At 39.7% G+C, this 16,560-nt stretch overlaps 1 protein-coding gene across 10 annotated transcripts in view; it reads right to left on the bottom strand.

The window, feature by feature from the left end:
• myo9aa (myosin IXAa) overlaps positions 1-16,560 on the bottom strand; it is a 68,120-nt gene that overhangs the window by 23,273 nt on the left and 28,287 nt on the right. For 9 of the 10 annotated variants that reach the window (XM_061277444.1, XM_061277434.1, XM_061277438.1 and 6 more), the window contains exons 3-14: positions 13,423-13,517; positions 12,863-12,925; positions 11,207-11,306; positions 9,212-9,265; positions 7,355-7,452; positions 6,459-6,585; positions 5,597-5,686; positions 2,966-3,082; positions 2,686-2,820; positions 2,114-2,235; positions 1,404-1,545; positions 346-541 (exon numbers count right to left, since the gene is read on the bottom strand). In XM_061277444.1, coding sequence (XP_061133428.1) covers positions 346-541; positions 1,404-1,545; positions 2,114-2,235; positions 2,686-2,820; positions 2,966-3,082; positions 5,597-5,686; positions 6,459-6,585; positions 7,355-7,452; positions 9,212-9,265; positions 11,207-11,306; positions 12,863-12,925; positions 13,423-13,517 — 1,339 coding nt within the window. The remainder of the gene's footprint in view (positions 1-345; positions 542-1,403; positions 1,546-2,113; positions 2,236-2,685; positions 2,821-2,965; positions 3,083-5,596; positions 5,687-6,458; positions 6,586-7,354; positions 7,453-9,211; positions 9,266-11,206; positions 11,307-12,862; positions 12,926-13,422; positions 13,518-16,560) is intronic. The other variant, XM_061277440.1, reaches the window with a different exon arrangement.

Here is a 16,560-nt window from a genome sequence, read left to right as displayed (position 1 = left end):
CCACCTACAATGAACAAATGGGACATAACGGTGTGGTATGTATGCTATTTTGTCGGCGTTAAATCACTTTTTTGTCTTCTGGTTGGAAGTTTCCTAACAACAGACAATAGTCTACTATTGTCTGATAACTATTATCATGCAAATACTTGATTCGATCTCCATATTTTGAATTTGATGCGTATTTACAGCACATGATTGTTTTTTTTCAGTATCACCAACATCAAGTAAGTCTCCAGGCATCCGTTTTGCAATGTGCTAAATACCCAGGTCTAATTGTGCCAAACCAAAGTTTTTTGTCATTGTATATGAATATCCATCTGTCATAGCACTTCCATTTGCACTCACCGGCCCGCCTGGGGGTGTGCCTCTTCCCAGCCTGTCTGAAAGCCACCATGGCTCTGAAGTAAGCCCTGAGTACCGCCCAGCGGAAGGTGGCCGACGGATCGATGCCGATCAGACTGCAGATGAAGGCATTCTTGCTGCTCTTCAGCAGCGCCACAATGTCTGGTCTCATATGGTCGGTGTTCTTCTCCCTGAAATCCTGTGTCAAAGACACAGAGAGACAAATGTTTTGTAAATATAATGGTATGGTCTGCCTGATTGCCACCATACTCTCAAATCTAAAATGGGATTATTTCAGAGTTTCTCACAACAATGAATTAATACTGGTAAGAGATCACATGAGTAACTGGGGAAATACACGAATAGAAATCGCACACAAGGTGAAATCATTACTATAACCTACTACTGATGTGTGGTCTTTAGTTGCTGCCCTTGATTGACAGCCAGTGGAGGAGTACATCTCCAGGCAAACAGGGCTTGTTGGCGTGCTGCGATCTGTTTTTTTATTAGATTTTTATTCGAGGATACCACTTTGTGGTTACTGTTAATGAATCTCAATGTGTTTGTTGTTTCTGCTAATTTAGAGTAAATGTTGATGATTTTGAGGCCTTCACAATTAGCGTAATTGATTTTCTGAGACTGAGTTGCATAGGTTAGTGAGCGATGTGAGTGTGTTACCGAGGTGGCACGGTAAAACACTGGTGAGAACGTCCGCCTCACAGTTCAGAGGGTGCGGGTTCGCTCCCACCTCCGGCCCTCCCTGTTTGGAGTTTGCATGTTCTCCCCGTGTCTGCATGGGTTTTCTCCAGGAACTCCGGTTTCCTCCCACATCCCAAAAACATGCTTGCCCGTGGAGACAAGCGGTATAGAAAATGGATGCATGGATGGACCGATGGATGGAGTTACCATGTTGCCATAACCCCCCAACCCAGCCAATACGGAATGAAAAATTGCAGAATGTACGTAGGTTCTAAAGAAGGGTGTCTCCAAACGTTGAAGAGAATTCCAGAAATTGTGGGACAATTATACCCTTAGAATCTGAGGCTTAGATTAATACTAACCTTGACACCATACTTGACCTTCCCAGCATAGTGTCTGATAATGAAGGCGGGCTCCATGACAGCAGGGAACTCGATGTACCTATTCCCGTCATGCTGCCGCTTGAACTTATCCAACAATGTCTGGTTGGTGGCTTGTGGGAAGCTGAAATCAAAGACAAGTTTTTAACACGCAATAATCTTGGCAAATGGCAAAACAATGGCTTTTGACATCTGCACTCCAAATGAAAACATCTTGAGGGATCAGGATCTTTGCAAAGAAAACATTGTTTAAAGCCACGTTGCAAACACACAACTGGCAACAGTCAATTCATTCCTGATATGTGTTCATCTCATTCAAAAGTGATAAAGGATGCAACCACTATTTTTCCAGACGAGTTAAAACGATTTGATCTTTAACCTGTTGGACATTTTATCTTCTGACACTGCCGTCATTTCAAGTCAATTGGAGCTCATACGGTCTCTTGCTCCCTTTCTTATCAAGAGCCAGAACTGCTGCGGAAAATCAACAGATTACAGGAAGAGCCAAGGAATGAGACACCAGGGGCTTTGAAATCTGAGCTCAATCAAAACAACACAGACCCAATGCCTTGCAGCTTCTTAAAGCTGGAGGAACTTTGGTGTCCAAATGGTGGGTCGCAATAAAATACAACAGACAAAACTGAGGATGAAAAAAAACAAATGTTTTTCAATGAACTGAGCAGCGGACTTACTTGCACTCTTCATCCAAGAGGTGGAACAAAGCTGTGGGCTTCTTACTGATGAGATTGATGCAGCCTGTATTGTCAATGTAGTCGATAGTTCTCCAGCTGATGCCCTCCGCCCTGTACTCCTCCTACACGGAACATAAAAAGTGCGCTCAGCTCTCAACAAAATTATTCCTAGACAAAACCGAAGGCACCGCAGGCAGTTTTGCTTTTCAAATATTGCTTGGCTGTGCATGTTATTTTTCCTGTGTCCATGGGAAAGAGCTTTAGCCAATAAAGACTTCATCTCAGTGACTTTTAATGAAAATCCCTACAGCCTTTTTCTCGAGACCTCATACACTAAAATACTTCGCCTTACTAGAAATGTATTTTTGTTTGAGGACAAATATTAGTGACGGTATGGATCTATTGGTCTGGAGGAGTGGCGTGTGATACCAGGGGGAGAAGCTGTGGCAAGCTCCTGCTCAAGTGTGGACAGTGAACATATTGACCGAGTTTCAATGTTCTCTTGGCAATCAATAAATGGTTGAAAAGTGTATCTGTGGCTGTATATATAGAGTTGAGTTGCGTGCACTCACCTGTTCCAGTTTGAAGGTGTGCTGATTGAAGTAGTGCTGGAGACGCTCATTGGCAAAGTTGATGCAGAACTGCTCAAAGCTGTTGTTCTCATAGTCCTCAAAACCAAAAATGTCCAACACTCCGATGGACAAGATCTATGAGACCATTAAATGGTAATTTGGCTTAAATTAACAGTTGAATTTAACATCTGTTTTCTCTAGAGAGAGCCTGGAGCCTATCCAGGCTTCACTGGTTGCCAACCAATCACGGCAGACTAATTTCATGTATTTTGTTCCTTACCTTGGTGGGTTCATCCAGATCCTTGATATTGAGCAGAGCATGGTTGATTCTGAAGACAATCCAGTCAAACAGTGCACTGTATAGCGACTTCGCCATGGAGTCTCTCACCGTACCCGCCTACAAGTTCATACACAAACATACATTAAGAGTACACGGATTAGAGTACGAAGCCACTTAAACATTCTTGAGGCTTAAACAGCTTCCTCCTGCTCTACAATGCTGTTTTATTTACCACTACACCTTTTTCTGTTGTGTTTTCTGTATATTCTGACTGTCTGCTGTATGCACACTTGCTCCATTTTTGCTCCTCTTATTTATTATGGTATTTGTTTATTTATTATTTATTCATCACTCTTATTTATTCATTGATTGTGCCTTTTTGTTTCTATTTTTTTGTGTTGTTTACTTGTATGTATATTGTGTACTATGTCTTGTCACCGTGGGATAGTGGGAACGTAATTTCGATTTCTTTGTGTGTCTTGGCATGTGAAGAAATTGACAATAAAGCAGACTTTGACTTTGACTTATATGAATATCCTGCATAGCTCAATACTTTTGTAACTTACATAAATATCTCAACATGAATTCACAAACTTGGGTGAATAAAGTTTTCATAAACAATGTGGGTTTTTTTAATAAAAGGCCCCTTGTCAAATTATAGAGGTTATCCAAATTATTCACATTTCCGACGTAAAGCTTTGACCTTTCCGAAGTAAAGGTGAGTCGAAAACAAACTTTAGAGTGGTGACTTAAAGCAAACAGCTCGCTTTAACCCCAAATAATCTGCCAAGTAAGATTTGAAAAGGTCACTCTAAATATCGAAAACATGAATCAAGGAACACATCAATGTAAAGCTCTCCCTCTTTCTCTAATCAGTCAAAAGCTTTTCATTATTTAGAAGACGTTGGAACAACTTCACAACTCTACCCAAATGACTAATCTCTCAAGAATTTCTCTGATGTCTTTGAGGTTTTAACTTGTATTAATTTGTTTACCGTTTAGCATTGTTGTTTTATTGAGCAGTTTTATCGAGAGACCACCCAGTGTGCAACAAAAACAATCGCAAGAGAACCCAAACATCATTGGGTGGGAGGTTGTGACAGTTTTGATGGGAAACGCCGAGTCTCAATGTTGGGACACTTTCTTTGGAATGATAATAACTCTTGTTTTGGCAACCTCTTAAAGCGGTATCGCACTTACTGGTGAAGTGATGCGAGTGTTAGCGAATGGCTTTAATGGTTGCAAACAGTTTTTCTTGTCACCATCAAATTTTGAACAGAATCAAATTTGAGTTATGTCAAATGTACGGCAGTTGGTTACAGCTGCGTTTTCTGTAAATGCTTCAGAAATTTAATTAGATGAGTTTAGGACATGTCCCTGGCATAGATCGAGGCACTTAAAAAAAAAAAATAGAAAATAGAAACTTTCAGACAAATTGTTTTCCACTGACACCTTGTTTGGATATGACTGTATTAGAACCTGTTACCATGTTGAACGAAAATGAGAAATATTCCCTTTTCATAAAAATATTTGAGTCATTTCACTTGAACTTTTCTCAGAAGCACAGCACTCATCTATTAAAACACCCTTTTCTCTTCAGGAATGCAAGTCCATAAAAATGTTCCGCAACTGTAAATTTGAAAAGTAATGGGTAACATCGCCTGCTCCGGAGGTCCCAGTGTTTCCAATAATACCACTAAAAATCACTTGATCTGTTCTAATTGCTTTTTGTAAACTAGTCGCAATAGTGTTTGGATAAAACCAGCAGCTTCCTAAGTTGACGGTAGCCCTCGCGGCCCTTGCTTAGTGGCAACACCCCAACCCTGTTGTCTTGGTCAGGTAGCCCAACTCAACATTGCGTTAACAGAACTGCCCTCGCAAAATTTACTGCCTTTAATAAGACTGCGACAAGTGGTAAATGGTAAATGTGATGTATTTTGAAATCTGTGCATTCTATCAAAATAAAAAGACCTTAAATTGGGACACTGTCAATTGTGGATAGAAAATGCACAATCGTCCTCATTTTAATGTTTCCACATAAAAGGTTATTAAACATCACAAAAAATATCTTGGTGAATACCAAGGCTGTAAACATGAGACAGTTCTGGCATAAACTTTACATTTGGTGATCTAATCCATTTGTTTGGCTGTGTATGTCCACATTGTCCTTTCCCTCATTCTGATGGCTCTCATCTGCAGACCATGACTTTTGTTTGTTTTACGAGTAGGGTTCTCAATGAACACTGTACGGGGGCTTGAAATGCCTTCCCGTCTCTAAACACACCAACAGCCTGCGTCTGTTTGTGTGCGTGTCCGTGCGTGTGTGCATGCACGTGTTGAGCACGAGTTCATGTGTGCGGTCATACTAGATTGTCAGAGCAAGAGCAAAAGTGCAAGAGGAGATCCGGTATGGGTCCAAGCTGTCCTGTAAACATAGCCAGGTCAGGCTGGAGAGGCGAGGCCATTACCGAGTTGGCAACGCGCCTCCAGACACGCTATATACACCAAGACACTCATCTTGAGCATATAAACATGCTTAACCGCAATCAGCTTCAAGTTGTCCATCGTCTTGTACATCCACGGCTGACTCAAATATTTATTTATGGTTGATACAAATTGAGAATTGCTCACCTCCGCCAGTTTGTAAGGGACAATCAGCTTTTCTCCAACGGTAATAGTCTTCCGTGTTGTCAGCGCTTCAATCAGAATCTCCTCTTTGACCTGAGCAAATAGAATCGTTCAATCTGCTCGAAGCCACAATGTGCAAGAATAAATCTATGATTATCACAAGGATTTCGCTTTAACTCAGCTATTAAATTAAATGCCAACATTCATTCAGGCATATTTAGGTTCAGGATGACTGAATCGTTGACATCAGTGTCACTCTGAAGTCCTACAACTAGTATGGAACTTTGTTAGGGGAGATTATTATAATTACTCTAAAAAAAGATGGCCAGCCATGATTAACCCTATCCTAATTACCTTACAACAATTATCTACTCTCAAGATCACATTTGTGGAAAACTTCTCATCACTGAGTAAAAGTCAGTACAGATCATAGACAGAAGCTGTCATTTGTTTTCATCAACTCCTGTACACTCTGAGGAAATTACAGAAACTGCTTAGAGAGTAACAGCAAAAGACTGACTTAATGAGCAATGACGGATTACTACTGCAACTGGACAGCACTGCAATTGAGAGACACGGGCGATACCAATTGCACACCTTAAAGAAATGACAAACATTTTGCATGTCAAAATGGTGATTAGTACTGTTTAAAATGAGATCCCGCTGAAGATGAAGAAAACAATCTTGCTCCAGTTGCGTCCAGCATAATGTTTAAATCTCGTTGCTGGGATAAGCAGTTCCGTAGTTTACTTTGGACCTTTTTGGCAAGATTCCACTTTTTCAATATTCATGCTGATTAGACTGAGCAGACAATAAGAAACACTTGAGTGTTTTGCTTTTTCAGCACAGCATGATGTGGTCATACCTGCAGGAGTTCTGAAACCACAGGCAACACCTCTGGGTTACAGATGTCAATAGAGTCATCCCTGTAGGTTTTTTTCTTGTAGCGAATGTTGCCCAGGTGGAGGATGGCGGATAGCAATGAGAAGATCCTTAAAAGAAAAGGTTGTGGGGTTCAAATAACACCGGAAATATATTGTACTCGTCTTATATTTGAACGAAGTTCAGGTTGAGTCACATTCATACACTTTCTTCTTCTGTGGTTCAGCACCTCTTGTTAGGTGGACAACATTCACAGAAATGGTTCTTGTGCACTGAGAACACGGTGCTCCAAATTTCCTGTTAGGTGCTCATAATTGTAGCTCAAATCCTATCATCATTCTGATTGTTTTTAGCAATATTATATCAAGGGCAATTTCTATTGATATTGATATTGATCATGTGTCTATCGTCATATCGTACATAATAACTTGACTAAAGTGATACGCATGTTTTCTGACATCAATGTTAAAAACACAAGAATTTACTGTACCGGTTAGGATTGAATTACATTTTAAGATATTTACCCTTTTTTCTTAAATTAGTCAATGTGGTGACATTGTGGGGTTGATCGTGTACAGTATGACACATTTTCTACATAGTGTTCGTATTCCAACTCAGAAGTTGAGGGTTTGATTCCTAGCCCTTGTAACTATGTCAAACTGTCCTTGAGCAAGACACCAAACCCACAGTTGCTCCCAATGCTGCGTCAGTGTGTAAAGACACAGTCGCTTTGCATGCTTTGTAGATGGAAAAGTGCTATTCACCACATGTTAGACTTTTTAGGGTAATTATTATTATTTATCCTCCGTATGTTATTACTTAGCTTACGCAAGTCTATATGTGCATGCTTGCGTGGGTGGGTGCGCGTACGTCACTCACTGTTTTCGCATGTAAGGAAGAAACCCAACCATCTCCATCCCGAGCTGAAGCCTCTCAAAGTCATGCTTCAAATCCTCTCCTTCAACTGTGAAGCAGTCCTGCAAAATGTGGAAACCAGGAGTCAACACACTCACAGTCACTCCAGCTAACGAAAACTGGCTATGAAGTGGAGAAGCACTTACTAATACTGTTGAAATAAACTGTGAACCAATGTTTTCGTGTTTACAGTCTCTTGCTAAGTTGTTTAAGAAAAGGGATTTTTGTTTAGACTGGAGGGTGGAGGAGAAAAACAGTGGCCTGAAGCATAATTAGGAAGCAAACAAATAAGGAACACTGTGGTCCGACGTGTGGAGCAACAAGTGAAGAAAGTAAAGTGGAAATTTTTGCCATTTTCCATTTGGTGCATGATCACAAGATGGCTGACATCTGAGAGGAACGTTCACCGGCCACAACAATAGAAAGACAATCTCATTTACAACGCAAAAATAACCTGAATGCTACTCGGTAAACGGGAACGATATGTTTTTGGAATGTGGTAGGTCGTCGGAATACCCAGAGTACAAGCACGGTGAGAAGGTGCCAACTCAATAAGGAAGGCGGAGCCAAAGAGTCAAACCCAGTCCCTCAGAATTGTGAGGTTGACATGCTAAGTAGCCACTACACCACTGTGTGGACTGTGCTAATATTTCTGTTTCTGTTCTTTTAACTAAAATCTTTTTTAAAAATCACACTCCCATCCAAACAGCATGTAGTATCTTTGAATGCCAAAACATCATTATGCAGATAGAGTGTATTAATGTAGGTAGAATTTGTAAGCAAATCATGTAATCTGAGAAAATCATGCATTTTAAAATGTGACATGCTGACATCTTCTGACTGGCAGCTGTGATTTTTATAATCAGATCCAGTGAGGAGAGGTGTGCCCTTGAACAAATAACTCATCCCCACATGTAAACATTCCATAGATCACCTGCACGCAGGTGAGTGAACACCTTGAACAAACATAAGCGTGTGGTTTGCTACTTTTCTCCACGTCTTACATTGTCTTTAGGTTGGGCTGGAAGTGGAGATTCATTTCTTACACCGGCAACAAAATGGCATCAACTACCTTATTCTATCATATTAATAGGAATCATCTCTAAGAAAGTTTCCAGTCTCTTCTGAAACCTACACAATGAATTAAAATAGTTGTGGAAAAATTTTGGGGGTACAAATAGTGTTTAATGTGGGCCAGACAATCAACCAAGACGCCTACAGAGATCCGGCGGTGTTTGTTTTGTTCAGTACGTGCGAGGTGGCGAGACATGAAACAGGACAATTTGTGGCCTGCCTGGTCAGAAAGCCTTGAGCATCTGACAGTTCCTGGCCGAGAAGAAGACCACAGGGCATAAGCCAACTCATTATTCCTCTACCTCAATGTGATTTTGTCCCTGAGTGCAGGGAAGGCTGGAAAATAGCATTAAGACTACCCGTGCATTACTGCAAAGGGGAAAACTTATGATATAGATCCTGGGACTTCTCTGACACACCTTGCATATGCTCCACAAGTAAACAGGTGTGAAAAACTCAGGGTGCTGCACGTCTGATTTAATGTATTTAAGCAACTTATTGAGAACCTTATTTCTGACATGTGGAAGCATTTACTCCCACCATACAAAAACATTACATTGACCAAGAAAAGGATTGCAGACAAGGGCTCCAAAGTGGTCAGGATATGACTAGACATACCAACATCATTCCAACAGGCAACAACAGGGAAAATATACACACATCGGGGGGTGGGGGGGGGGGTGAGAGCAGGGAGGCAATGTGCAGTAGCTTCTATGGCTTCTATAAAATGCAGACTCAGATACTGACCACTTCACTCTCACAGTAAGTGTCCCGGTGCAGTCGGTGGGTTGTCTTTGTCATCTGGAAATGTTAAGGTAGAGTTTACAGGGCATGAGGTTAGAATTAGACAGCAGCATTCCGTGATGACATAATCCATTATAGACTTGAACACGGACTACATACAGGTTACTTAAAATAACAAACATGCAGTTAAAAAACATGAGAAATGGTTGGACGTCACATACAAGTACAGACTTTGACATGGTTTCTGCACATGAAATGAAAGCTGTTGAATGCTGCTTGCAGAGGTAAACTAGCAAGTTTTTGTTTTCCAAAGCCAACTATGAGTTTTATGATTTATTTCCTACATTTGAGTATCTTATCATTACCCACTGGTTAGATGATGTACACAAATAAAAACTTGAAACTTGCTGTTAATTCACGGTTTTCCTTTGAAATGAAAAGAAATTCCAATCAAAATTAGCTCCTTATTGTTATTTACTAACACAATGCTAAGAAACAAGGTAGTTGTTGCGAATTAACCACTAATGCAATTAAAGACTGGCAATAAGCACGTTACCGTTTTTAAATTCACAAAATAAATGACTTTTAATTAATTGTAATGTTTTGGATATCTTTTTCTGCTTGAAGACTCTACAAACAAATAATTTGTCGACCACAAAGCTTTGACTTCGGGTTTGCCCATCTGGTTGAAGCTTTTCTTACAATAGCAATAAAAAATGTATTTAAAACACTTTTTTTTTCTTGGTTTTCAAAAACATTGACGTATGACTTAGAAATTACACTACAGACATCATTGTATTCTATTGCAATATTAATAAATAACATTTTCAATTCTCAATATTTGTAATGCAAAGGTTCTTTGCAAGGTTCTTGTAAATGTGATTGCTGTCAGTGATCATGTGTCCAGACTTTGTATTATTCTAGCCACCTATACTGAGAAACGAAAAATACTGTAATTACCACTTTAAAAATGTAACTTGGCAAGCCACTAATCAAGTCCATTTGTTATAATTATATCAATATGAAGCTATTGGGCAGAGTTGAATAGCAATATAGAAACAGTTCAAGTCAGTTCAAGCTCGTAAAGTTCAATTTTGTAATTAATATGGTGATTTAAATTCTCCTCTAATCAAAAACTACTGGGAAAAAAATATCACAAGAAAACTCATAGGCTTGGGCAACGCTTGCTGTAATATTTACAGAGTTAGGAGTAATGCATAAAAAGCAAGATGAAAGCGCCATTTTGTCCGCGTGACAACAGCAGAGTCCAATAAAAACAGAGTAATGAATGTGGACAAACAAGTGCTAATCCATAGCGTGTTTATGTAGTCTGTAAACGAGTTGCCTTCACTTTGCCGTCACAAGGGGTTTGTGAAATCTGTTCAAGAGTGTGTATTTACACATTGCAGAAGGGACAGATGGGGGAACAAGCAGCATCCAAAAGACAGGAAGACACTGAAGAGAGAGTGCAAGAATGTGGTAGAATGTATGTACTATGCATGTGTGTTTGTGCGTGCAGTTCTGGGGTGAGGAGGAATGAACGGAATTCCCTGCTCCTCTCAGTGTAGGCGTTAAGATTTCATAGAAGGACAGGAAGTCGCTGGTCGCCATGGCATAACTGTCAAAGTTTTACACGCCATCCAGTAAGCATACGGGTGTGTGTGTATGCGCGTGCGTGTGTGCGAATGCACAAATGTCAAAGATGGAGCTAAGCGTATAGTATTTTAATATTGTAACCATGCATGTGAAACCATAACAATGGCACACGGGAAAATAAACAGAATAGCAAATCTGTGTGTGCGAATGTGTCCCTGTGTAAGTGTGCGAGCGCGTGGGTTCCATTTTTTTTTTACCGACATTAACATCAACAGACAGCCAGTCCAAGCAAACTATCTAATGATCCAACAAAACCTCAAGCTTAATCAAAATACCCCCAAGCCAGGATTAATACTTGACCTTGTACTGTTTAAAGTGAAACATTTAGCCTAACCTTCCTACCTTACTGAGGTAATGGTATTCTTCAGGTTTCATGAGGTGAAAGGCAGTCCTTTCTTCTTCACTCGCTCCTGCCAGCAGGTAGTAAAAGACATGGTAGTTTCTAGAGGACACAAGAAAGTAACCTTATTTAGTTAGTTCAACACTGTCAGCACGCCATCAGAGCAGATTAAATGGCTGCGGAACCTGAATGGGCAAGAGCATGACACCGGACCCTGGGTTACATGAAAATTAATATGAAAATATTGTTAACTTAAAAAAAATACTTTTTAAAATATGCACTAATTGAATTTTAAAGAGTTGTGTGACAGCCCGAACTGGTAAGTGCATAATGAATACCTACTAGTTTGGGTCTAGTTGTGTGACTAGCACAGTAGTGTACCATTCAACTCGTATCTCACTCAGCGGAGAATGCTGGAAATTGTAGGTTTTATCAAGCTTCATAAAAAGTTGCAAATATTCAAAACAAGTTTGTCACAAGGAGGTTTTGAACATTTCAATGAAATTTGTCTCACAAAGAGTGGGAAGTGTTTTCAAAACAGCCATGATCATTCGTATATGGCCGCAAGGCTCTCGCCAGTTATTTTTGATTTGCTAATGCTAAGGACCACATGACCATAGTTACCAAAATATGTCAACCCATGCGTGCATTGAATTCACAACTATCCGCCACGCTAAAGCCCGTTAAAAAAAAGATAGCAGCAGCAATCCTCCACATTGATCATCAAGCCATAAAAAAAAACTCAATAGGTGAAAATGTCGACATAATGCCAATCAATATTGCTACTGTTAATGTTTGCATTTATACCAATGCAAAAAGAATAACAAAAATAAACATGCTAGATATTTTCATGAGTTGTAGCTTAAATGTTTGTGCAAAAGGTTTATCATGCTTATCAACAGTTCATAATGTTCAACTGCCCAGTGATGGTTGATATTCAACTGCCACATTATTTATATCAATTTTGTTAGTGAGCATGTGCTCGGAAAGGTACACTCAAGCGCTGACATCACCGAGCAGCAGCACAAAGGTTAGAGGTCATAAGCTGTGTGCAGAAGCTACACAACCAAGAAAAATGCGTGAATACATTTTATGGGCCTGGAGTCAGCAATCCATCTCATTAAGGGGCAGCTAACGTGGGGCGCACAATGAGTTCCTAGGGTGAGGTTAACCCTCACTAAAACCGGCAGTCAGCAGGCTACCACATTAGTGTCAAGCTTGGCTTTGAAGTGAATTTGCTCACAGAATCACACTGGCCCACACACAACAATGTTAATTTATGTAAACATTCAAACATGAACACCAGTGAAAGCCAATATTTGTCAAATAAAAGAAAAACAGGATGATATTTGATGGTTCAGTGACATAAAACACTTTTCAGATCTTTAAATGACTAAATTCTAGTGGTGTGTTTGCATAGGTGGACAAACTAGCAAGCATTTTTGCAAGCAAATTAAGGATACAAGTAGGCCACCTTCTTCTGACACCAAAACATTGCATATAAATAATGAAAAAACACAAAGTAGTAGTTTTTTTTTGTGTGGTGACTTGATATTTCCACACACATTACACAATGAGCACCCCATGACCTGAAACATCCTGTGACACATATGCGTCTGATTTGAGATTGACCATCTGGCTTTCTAAGAAGCACTTACCGCTCATTGTGTTCGTGAGAGACCAGCCTCGACTTCTCCAAGAGGTACTTCTCCACATATGCCCTGAAACAACCAGAAAGATTAATTTTATTCATTACCGAATTATCATCATCATCATCGTGCTGTTTAAACGCACAGTATACCGTATTTTCCGGACTGTAAGGCGCACCGGACTATAAGGCGCACCTTCAATGAATGGCCCATTTTAAAACTTTGTCCTTATATAAGGCGCACCATTAATGCATCATGTCAGATTTTTAATCCAAATGAAATCATTCTCCATTTTATCTTTTTTATTTCAACTTCAGACGCAACAAATTACTTTATAATCACAAAATAATGAGCCATAGTCTTTTTGATTCATGATTCATAGTCGTCAGCAGGCCACTTATGATTGATTTCATGATACAATGCTTCGGGCCAGTTTAAATTTAGGAATTTGGTCCATATGTAAGGCGCACCGGACTATAAGGCGCACTGTCGGCTTTTGAGAAATTTCTAGGTTTTTAGGTGCGCCTTACAGTCCAGAAAATACGGTACATCATTTCTTAGTTCCTTACCCTCTCACTGTTCCACTCTCCTGGTAGTTGACCTGGATGAATTTGCCAAACCGACTTGAGTTATTATTGTGGGCTGTCTTCGCATTGCCAAATGCCTAAAGAGGAAAAAGTAGCACAAAGATAATGTCAGTCAGAGGACGTCGAGAAAGAGACATCTTGTATACGTAATCTGATACGTTGAATTTTGTGCGAAAAGACACGAAACACGTTTGAAGCAGAATGGACGTGCGAAATACTTCCGTGCAGGTCAAGCATACATCGAGTTTTGAATTTGAGCCAAACATTGTTGAAATGCAGTCAGTCTGCATGGAACAGAACAGGCTTTTCCTCTTTCATTGTTTCAAACTGTGTCATTCTGAGACAAATTAATAACATGGTTTTAAGGTCTATTTAAATCAGAAAAAGAAAATTGGCAGTGTAAGCTTGGCCTTGCACTTCTGTAAAAAAAACCAAAAGTGATTCATGGGAGTCATGTGTCTATGTGGAACATGTACTGTCGTGGTTATGTCTTTGCAAGACGCAAGAGTATTTTCCCTTTACCACCCACTGTTTACGTTGTATGGCTGCCTGAGGGGAAGTATTTTTTTTTTCCACCCTAGATAAACCCCGCAGTTATTTGTAGCTTTGCCACGAGTAAACAAATTCTTCTGTGAATTACTGATTGCTGCTCTCTCTGTCTGCAGAATGAGAATACACTGCTTTGTGACCTTGCTTCCCTTACATGCAAACCTACTCAAACAGAGTAATTTGAAGTTCCTATCAGGTCGTTAATAAGTCCTACCACACATGTAAAACAAAACTTTTGCCAGTTAATTGGAAATGAATTAGAAAACAACATATTGTTTACATTTAGTAAACTGGTTAGTTTCTTACTTTGGAGCAATATAATGCAAAAAGTGATAATAATAATAGTTTGGCGTTCAAGCTACAAACCCCAAACAAGTCAAGGCAACAATGCAATGGGTTGTTTGGCCTCAGGAAATGATTTTTAAAGAATAAGTGCTTAAAGAGGAAGTTTTCAGTGCGTAAAGAGGAAGAGGAACATTTTCTTTGAAATGGTATGCTCTGTGCAGCCAAACTTGTCAAAACAAAGTGTTCCGATTAATGTTTCGTTCGTAGAATATATATTAAACAACAAAATCTACCTGTTTTAATCCATCTCAGGGGGCAGCCATTTTGCTACTTTCTGTTGACGTCACAGTTGGCAGGGCTCAGGTAACAACCAATGACTGCTCAGCTTCAGAAAACTGGTGAGCGGAGGTTGGTGGTGACCTGAGACCTGGCAACCATGATGTCATTTTCAGCCGACAAACAGCAAGTGGCAAAATGGCTGTCGACTAAGATCGATAAAAAGGGTTGAGTTTTGTTACTTAACTCAAATTCAACATGCGCAATATTAATCAGAATACTGTGTTAAGACTAGTGGGAGCACATAAAACACAAGAAACATATCAAGAAAATTTCAGGGTTGAATTCCCCTCAAATATTTATTAGTGAATGATAAAACAGTAACACCAGTTGTAGTAAAAGTAGTAGTACTAGCACAAGAGACCGCAATTGTCTTATTACTCCATTAATTGAAGCAAGAATCAGGGAAAGAGAGTATGGATCATGACAACAGCTACACGTGATGCAATAGGGTGACATCGTCCTAGTACAAGACAGTATAATCCGCCTGTGTACAGTATTCAAACCAGAGACTGTGACTATTGGTGTGACTCTTTGTCTTAGCATTTTCCAGAAACAAGCATCTTACTGTCCTCTCTGTGTCTACTTTTAGACATTTTGTCCCAATATTGCACAATGACAGTCCTCTATTGACCAATCAATGGACTCCAAGTATGACTCCCCACACGTTGGTACAAAAATGACAAAAGCAGAAGTAAAGTATTGTTCGTTGCATGCTGTTCTTCTTAATACCACTGAAGCTGCAATGTTGAAAATGATTCTTAATTAGGATACCGTTTTTTTCCATGTATAATGCGCCCCCATGTATAATACGCACCCTAAAAATGGCATGTCGATGCTGGAAAAAAGCCTGTACCCATGTATAATACGCACCCAAATTTGGACTCCTACTTAAGTCCGTAAACGTAAAATTTCAGTATCACTGCGCATGCGCTAGCAAACTCAATAGCGAAGAAATGTTTCGGATTTGTGTAGGGTACATTGTGACAGACAGCAAACGAGCAGGTGATCGAGCAAGCGTCTGATACAAGAGCATTGTGTTCGTATGGAGCGTGTTTGACGTGAACAGCAGAGAAGAAAGCGCATCTGTAATGGCGGCCTCCGTATGATATCCGGAATAAAAAAAAATAATAATAATTTACCCATGTATAATGCGCACCCAGATTTTAGGACAATAAATTAGTTAAATTTTGCGCATTATGCATGGAAAAAAAGGGTAATTCTAGTTCATTTTCAACTTTTGAAAATGGAATTTAAAATGATAAAAAAATTGGCCAGAAACATCTGAAATATTCCGCCTGGGGGAAAAGAAATAATGGCTGCAGGCACTAAAGTGTTTTTTGCCAACTTGAAGTTTTTGGCGGGGAAGTTTAACCTTTCCATTCAAATGGGACCAGAAGAATTTAGAGGTATTGGCCTCTCTGCTACTTTCACATCCTGGCTCACAAACACAGGATAACCGCCACATACTTGTCCTTCATGAACCTTCTCTGAAATCACTGGAATTGAAAGGCAAGGAGGAAAAATACATGCAAACCTGTCATGATAAATGTAATTGGATGCACACTATCACTTCCCATTAAATAAGTGGTTTAATGAAGAACCAATTGGTATTCTGCTCATTTCAGAAACACGAGGTCAAAACAGGGATAGACTACAATTGGTCAGCGTCATTTTGCTAGGTCGAGCCGATGAAAAATATGCAATACTCTGCATATGCATATATTCTTTTTTTAAACTAAACTGGTTGACATTTAACATCAGTGATGGCGCCTGGCTGTAGGAAGAAACTAGCACAGTTTATTTATGTTGAGAGCTGCATAATAGTCAGCTGGAAATTCAGAACTGCTGGTTCTTTTCAGATATCAGCAGTTTAAAGATTTACATGGCTGTTTAAATTTATATTTGACTGGTGGGTCGGGCTTTGACAACCATTGGTATTACGGGTGT

This window comes from Syngnathus typhle, linkage group LG4 (assembly GCF_033458585.1).
Source record: "Syngnathus typhle isolate RoL2023-S1 ecotype Sweden linkage group LG4, RoL_Styp_1.0, whole genome shotgun sequence".
Lineage (NCBI taxonomy): Eukaryota > Metazoa > Chordata > Actinopteri > Syngnathiformes > Syngnathidae > Syngnathus > Syngnathus typhle.
This window is presented reverse-complemented; position numbering and strand designations above follow the sequence as displayed.